This window comes from Anguilla anguilla, chromosome 12, assembly GCF_013347855.1.
Source record: "Anguilla anguilla isolate fAngAng1 chromosome 12, fAngAng1.pri, whole genome shotgun sequence".
Taxonomy (NCBI): Eukaryota; Metazoa; Chordata; class Actinopteri; order Anguilliformes; family Anguillidae; genus Anguilla; species Anguilla anguilla.
In genome coordinates, this window is record NC_049212.1 from 10,936,387 (window position 1) to 10,944,351 (window position 7,965).

A 7,965-nucleotide genomic window follows, 5' to 3' on the forward strand; every position below is an offset into this window, starting at 1 on the left:
TGTCCTCATCTCACATGGAAGCTGACCCGACCAATGAGGACGCACGGAATGGCTGTGTGACTGCTGGGGCGGGAAATACATAGGCATTAATCCACAGGCATTTTCTATGGGGGGGGGGGGGGGGGGGGGGGGGGAAGTAAGAACTGACGTCCATTTGGCTGAACTCTATGCTCATTCACCCCCATGTACAGCTTTACTCAAACAGTTAGAGTTGGGCTTTTTTTGGGCTGAGCCCTCCTGCTCTTTCTTTCGAGGGGAAATGTCCGTCTTCACAAACAGCGGGAGGAGACGTTTCCTCTCCGTTGACCAGGGCGGTACAGAAGGGGTTGTGATGCGATTATGACCACGGCTTATATTAAAAACGCTCCATCAAACTGCGAAAGCGAACTGAATATGGTCGGTGGCAGGGTTTGGGGGGGTGCGGGGGCGGAGGGCTTGGATAGGGGCGGGGGTTCGGGTTGGGGGGCTAATCGCGAGGCACAGCGGCAGTCGGAAGCTGGGGGAGGGCCACCGAGAGGCCCCTCCAGGGGCATTAAAACAGCCCGATCTGCGGAGCGGGAGGGCAGTGATGTGTGACGATGTCAGCAGCAAACGGGAGCGGAGGAGGAGAAGGGGGAGAGGGGGGAGCGGAGAGGAGAGGAGAGGAAGGAGGGGATGAGAGAAGAAATAAAGAGAGGAAATGGGAAGGCAATTACTGGAAGTTGTCAAAATCAGGTTAAACGCCCTGGAAGAGTCTCCCGTTATCCGCCTACCAGTCCCCGAAAAGAAATGTGAGCATGGACCAGAGTTTTGTGTACGAGCATGAATTTTGTGTGTGTGTACGTGTGTGTACGAGCATGAATTTTGTGTGAGTGTGTACGTGTGTGTACGAGCATGATTTTTTGTGTGTGTAAATGAGACCGTGAGTGTGGTTTGCACTTGCCTGGAAGCCTGATGATCAACTAACTGTCTTCACAGAAGTACACACAGGCCAGTGAAACAGCACTGGGGCCCATAATCACCAAGAGTCACTGGGCAGGCGTACTGATCCAGGATCAGTCAAGCCTTTCGGCTGAAGGTAAAAATGGGTTGGATGAGGACCAGGGAAGACTGGTCCTAGATCAGCACTCCGACCCAGAGGTGCTTTGTGAATACAGGGCTGGGTCTCTGTGTGGTGATGACCGCTGTGGTCTGCAGTCCTGGCCGTGCCAGAAGCTATACAGAGGAGAGCACACGATTGGTTTCAGTGTCGCAGAGGAGCACATGATTGGTCGCAGAAAAGAACACGATTGGTTGCAGTGTCTCAGAGGAGAGCACAATTGGTCGCAGTGTTACAGAGGAGAAGATGATTGGTCGCAGTGTCACAGAGGAGCACACGATTGGTGGCAGAGGGAACAACGCACGATTGTCAACATCGCTTTACACAAGAGCAACTCTGGCCAGACCAGCATCTACAGTCTACAATGACTGCTCTTCTGAGGCGATGACTGGACATTGGACATGGCCTGTGGCCTTTACAGTGCAGTGGCAGAACATATCCCTGTTTCTACACGAAAAAAACGGCTGTCTCTGTGACTGGGAGACGGTAGAGGGGGTTAACCAAGGAAGCCAAAATGCACATGAGTCACTTTTAAAACAGCCGCTTCCACAAAGCCGAAAAGCAACCCTCCTGTCTCTTGCTTTTAAGGCTACCACAGCTTTCTGCTGAGAGACAGTTGCTCTTTGCTGTCAGAGCAGCTGTCCATCAAAAATGTCACTGATAAATGTGAGCAGCTCGTGAGGTTTAGCTGATGCCATACACTGTGTGCCTTTTAACGATACGAATGCGTTCTACTGGCTGGCTTGTGTATATACCGAGCTATCATATTTGTTTATGCAATGGAATTAGCCAGCTTTCAAAATACATAATTTGTCTTGCTAGCGTCAAGTTAATAATAGGTGTAGTGTTATTTGCTTCGGAAAAAAGCAATTCCTTTAAAGAGAGGAAAGTTTCACTGCTGACTGCGACTGGGAGAACTGCGAGGTGACGCGTGTGACTGTCCAGTGAGGATTTCCATGTGTTTTCAGGGTTTTCCCTGCTTCTCCAGAGCAAACACCCCCTCCCTCCCCTCCCCGCCCCCCCCCCTGCAGGGCGACTGCAGGCCTGTATCTCTGCTCGTCTCCTCAGTCCCCACCTCAGGGACGATGGGAAGGACATCAAACTACCACCGGGCAACCGAGGTAAAGTAGAAACAGTGCATAAAACTGGCTGGCAGGCATATCTGGTACATCTGGTACAGGCAGACTGCAGGTGATCTTATTAGTCAGACATGTCGCTGAAAGAAAAAAATTTCAGCAGAAGGACAGCTGTTTCTGGAGTGACCAGAAAAAGTCTTGTGCAAAATCAGTAATGTTAGCCTAACATCATTGCTCAAAACTGTTAGATTCTTCAACGTTCTTAGTTGGCTAGATCAGCAGGATGCCTCAAGGTGTTGCCAGAACATCAAATTACTGATGCTCCTCCATTTTACTGAGCACAGCAAGAGCAAAGCACCATGGGAATACATCTAAACGGCTCCCAACAGACGAACTAAAGGCTTCCAAACCCAGGTGCCCCAGTAACCAGCGAGCGACTCAGCCTCATTACTGAACCGCATAGTGTAGCTCTGAACCCCCTTCATCACACGGACACACCCAACTCACAACACCACCTTCAACTGCTGAGCATGTAGTGCTGCGTTTGGATTGGTCAGGCTTGGCAGCGCTGCAATCAGATTGGTCAAGCTTGGGAGTACTGCGTTTGGATTGGTCAGATTTGGTAGCGCTACATTCGGATAGGTCACGCTTGCCAGCACTGCGTTCAAAGGGGGGGGGGTTGATATTGTGATAGCAGACTGTGTGTGTGTGTGGGGGGGGGGGGGGGGTTGGGGTGTTGACATTACAGACAACGGGGTGGGGGATTGTTGGCCAGAGACTCCCTACAGTACTCAGGGTGGAAAGCTAGAAAATACACCACAGGTAATTCCACAGCCAGCTGTACAGTGACATCATGTTTCCAGAGGCTGTACAACTGGACACACACATTTTATAACACTTGATAAAAATAATCAAAATAAACGTCTGTTCATATATTTTACCAGTGCTTTTTTCCTTGAGTGCTGTGGTCTTAGGAAATAGTTCCAACAAAAAAATAAGATTGATCTTGAAATTAAAATGTTAAAGCAGGCTGTATATACTCGTACAACCTCTGAAGGCATAATTTCACTGTGCAAGCTTTTTGAGATTGAACTGTATTGTCTTGCTTTAGACCATGAACCCCCTAATGCCCAATATAATAACAGCCACTGAAAAACTCTAAGATCATCAGAAACTTCTGTAAATGCCTAGAATGTCCTTCGTGGCACACAACCCTGTCCGAGCTGATCAAAAACATACACTCGAACTGTTACTAAATAATATTACTAAAAATCCAAAAAGTATTACTATTCTTTAATGTGCACTTGCATGGCATCTGCACACTTTTATTGTTGACTTGAGAAGACCACTTCAGAGGACAATTTTTTTCCCTCTCCTCCCGTCTCCCCCGTTTGGCTTCTCAGGACAGAAGCCCGGGGACCTTGTGCTCTGCCTCGGATCCCCAGACCATACTCTAACGCCGCATCGCACGCGCCGTCCCTTCAGGGCGCTAGAGCGGTTTTTTAAACTTGCTCCATGATGCAACGCGGAGGTGCCAGAATTCGTGCTCGAGTGGCCCCCTTTGAAACAATGCTCAGGACAGTGTTTGGTGTTTGGTATGGGAGGAGACGCGTCTTAAAATCGGACATCGTGTCTCACTCGCAGATTCTGTGCTTGAGAAATTTAAAAGGAAATCTTCAAACACAAAAGGCTTTTCTTTATTGGCCTAATTTGCATAAAGCTTCGAAATTTTCTGTAGGCCCGTTGTATTTTCTTTAAAGCAAAATATATTAAATGATACGCGTCCTAAAGCACAAGAGCAATTCTGCAAAACGACTCAGGCATTTTCACGCGAATTATACACCTGGACATAGTACACCTTCCTATAGAAAACAGATGTTCTCAAATTTGTAACCTAGATTATCTTCGTGAACAGAAGTCATTAATTGTCCCTGTAGTAGCCTATAATGCAACGGTCATAATGCGGTCAAGATGCCCACATCGCCAATCCATCAAAGAACAACCAGTAAAATGCTAATTGCAGGTTATCACCATTGTAAAACTGATGCGGGTTATATAAAATATATAACATTGCTCTATAACAATTACTGAGTTCAGATATAGAAGGGGTAAAGAACAAAACAAACGGAAGAATATAATATCGACAGAAGGCACAAAAAACAGAAGCGCATCGTGTTGGCGTGCAAAAAATGGTGATGACCTGGTTTGGGAAGTGAAAAAATAATAATGAACATTTAGTACAGCGACGGATGAAAGGTAATTGCTCTCACAGAAAGACCGACTATTAATATCTCCCTCTGGCCGCGTTTGAAATGAATGGGACCGGAACATCTGCGGAGAGGGAGCAGCGAGCAGCGTGCTGTGGGAAAACTCGACAGCAGTTTTCCATTACAAGCTCTGAACTCTGGCGACGTCAGATTCGCTTTGGTCCCTATATGCACCAGAGAGATGAGAACCCGCCAAATGTAAAACCCGCAGTAAATGTTAATGCCCACAGTCTATCTGTGCAGGCGGTTAAAGAACATTAAATGTCACTCACTAATTCATTTTAAAACTCTAAGCTTATATTAAATGCATCTTAAATGCCTGGCGGGTTATTTAAAGCTGTTATTGCTAAACTGGTATAAACTAGCATACTGATAAATGGTTCGGGCGATTTATTTGAAAGAAGATAAATAGCTCTAGATCAGCATTTATGAAATAATAACAGCCACAGTCTATAGGATATTTATGAACTTGCAGTGTTTTCTGGTGTATCACAATGGCAAAAACTGAACTTGGTCGCGCCTCTCCATTTCAATATTGTGGTTTCCATAGTCTTACAGTTAGCATACCATTACCAAATTAAATGTTGGGTGATGTATGGAGTGTCGCCCCTTACAACGCGATCGTAAAGTAAACCAACTTTCCCAGATTAAGCCAGTCCATGCTGTATGCTAATTACATAACCTTTTCCAGTCGCCTACACCCCTCTGTCACTCACGACGTATAATCAGATCAATATATAATAATCATCTCCTCTTTCCATAAAATACAAGGTTGTAAATACCTCATGGCAAAAATAAAAATTAAAAATTAAAAATAAAAACTCCTTATGAAATTCCGCCGTAGCCAAGCACACTTTACGCACCAAATTATGCAGGCGAGAAAGGGGTTTTCTGGTGTCTGTTCAGGTGATGCGACAAGAGCAGCATTAAAGACGATTACATCAGGTGAGAATACAGAGATTGATGATGCGGGGCGCGCAGGAGTTCCCTACAGCGAACTCTCTATGGCCATCGCTTTCATTCTGCAGCATCCAAACAGCAACCCGATCGCGTTTCCAGGCAAACTTAAGCTTGTGCCATTTTGCTGTAAGTTTAATCTACAATGGCAACAGTGTTGCTATCAGAAATGTATCACATCTGCATAAAAATCACAACTCGCAGCGCAAAAAAGAAATAAAACGTCGCGCACTGGTGCCAACATATAAAATAACTGTATTTTCCGAGCTAAAGAACGGTACGTACAGTACGGTACAGTATATCGCTATTTGCTTCTGCCTGTATGAAATACGAAATCATGTACCTACCTCACTCATGGTTTTACTGAAATCGCGGAAACGGTCGAGTTTACCAGCGCTTGTTATTGCCTATTGAGAGTTAACAGTCGTCTTTTGCACAGTGCCGGGCCGCCAAATGGGGGAGGTTTATAAAGTATTAAGAGCAACTCCTCAATGTCATCACGTTCCCACTAAACCAATAGGAATGCCGTCGGCGAATCTGTCTCACAAGTCACCACCCAGCGCTTTAAAATATTCATGCACTGTATAAACCTATTTGAATTAAAAGCAAAGAGGTTGTGCTTTCTCCATCTCTACAGCGCTAGCTGAATTAAAAGAGGGGGGCATTTTAGGATACTGTACAGTAAATTGCATTTACGATTTAAAAGTAATTATTATTCCTTACCAACACTGCGAAAATAGACATGTATAACATCCACCGCATCTAGATGCTAATAAAGGACGACCTGGACAAAGGGGAGTTTTTTCTTTCCATGTCATTACAGTGAACAGCGCTCCGAATGTATTTCAAAGGCCGGATTTTAAAAGGTGAATACTATATCCCAGCAGCTCTAAGCGCAAATATTGGTGAAATGGCTAATCTGCCAGGAATGCCTGACCGAAGTAATCATGGTTTTACATGCGTCTTTATGTGCTTCTATTTATAGAATGAATGATGTAAACTCAGCTACTTCGATGCAGACAATAAGGCAGGCATTTTTCCAGTATACATGTCATTTAATAATTTATTGAAGTTGTATGGTATTTTGTTCGGCACTGCTGTATATTAGTGGCATATTTTTCCATAATTTGGAGTAAATGCACACCCTAACCCCACCCGACGCATATGAGACACACCTGGATGTCTTGTCCTTAGGTATGGACTTAAGGACGCTGGCAAATGATGTTGAGTCTACAAATTGGGAGAGGTGGGGTTAGGTTATTTTTGCCTCCAGCTCAGCATTTGAAAGTTTATATATCATTCCCCCCTCCTGCTATCATAACTAAATGCTGATTATTGGTGTCAATCAATTTTAGCATTCATAAATTCCAAGGACAATTATTTACATTCCATATGAGTCATTCAGTCAAGTCAGTTTTTTAACGTTTGTTTAGCTCAAGAAAGTCAGTTTGATGGAACTGTGACTTGTTTGTTAGTCTGGAGGCAGAGCAGACTCCCTCACCAGTGTCTAGGGACTGTTAAAAAATCCCTACGTAGAATTTCCTTAATTCCAAAGCATCATTTTTCCAGTCATTGTTAGTCACACCATAAAGGGTTAACAATTTACAGATTCCATTGTTGCCCTTCGAGCTCATTTGTGCGTGCATGTGTGTGTGGGTGGGTGGGTGTGTACCTGCGCGCGTATGTGCGTGTGCGCACCTGCGTGTGCACGGTCTCGTGTTGGGGGTGGAGGCTGGAGTATTGCTTGTGGGACAGTGTTGAAATGTGTCCCCACCCGTTTTAAATCAAACCTTCACCCTTACCTGCTCACATTCGCCACAAAGCGTTACGGTAGTCTCTAAATGCGCTCGCCAGTGAAACCGGGCGGGTGGTGGGGTATGGAGCCAACGTTTGCTCACATTTGTGCGTTTCTGTATCTTTAAAAAAAAAAAGGGCGAAGACCGTAGCCTGAGTAGGGAGGGGGAATTCCCCCTCGAAAAGGCTTTGAAGTTGCTCGCGCTTGAAAAAGAACTCCAGGCGCTGCGCGGACGCTTTCCCGTGTTCTTTCTTCAGCCGCTTAGAGGGCTGGGAATGAAGTCACGGAGAACTGACAGATGGTGTGAAAGAATGTTTACTGATTTTGAGGTTGGCTTTGGCTTTTTTATCTTATTTCACGTGCCATGTCATAATTCATGCATAAAAATCAGTCTGATAATGAGCAACCTTGATAAAGTGAGGATGCATCAAATGACATTGTGCAGCCAATATAGTTGGGTGTTCTAAATACCCCAACATAAAAAAATAAGGGGTATTTGTTTGGGAAGAAGGTAGAACGGCACAGAGAAAGGCTAGGATTATTCTCAACCTCCCGCCGACTTCTATAAATTAAACTGCAGGAGCAGCCTCACCAAGCTTGCGATGTTCGAAGGCCTCTGACAGTGTAACTCGTATACCTGGCGGATTGCAGACGGGCAGCCTGCCCTGATGGTGTGTTCGGTGTTCAGAGCCTCTTGTTCTGGGTGCAGTGAAGCATCCCATAGTTCAGATTGAATTCAGAATTAAGACCCTCTCTGTGCTGACTGTGACCAAGGGCTTGCCAAAAAAAGAA

General features: G+C 45.4%; 1 protein-coding gene across 2 annotated transcripts in view; it reads right to left on the minus strand.

Annotated features, from left to right (window-relative positions):
* The window catches only part of pcp4b (Purkinje cell protein 4b), a 41,800-nt gene extending 35,865 nt beyond the window's left edge, over positions 1-5,935 (minus strand). The window contains exon 1 of one of the 2 annotated variants that reach the window (XM_035383991.1): positions 5,726-5,935. In XM_035383991.1, the coding sequence (XP_035239882.1) occupies positions 5,726-5,734 (9 nt within the window). In that variant the 5' untranslated portion in view covers positions 5,735-5,935. The remainder of the gene's footprint in view (positions 1-5,725) is intronic. The other variant, XM_035383992.1, reaches the window with a different exon arrangement.
* Between the last annotated feature and the right edge of the window lie 2,030 nt (positions 5,936-7,965).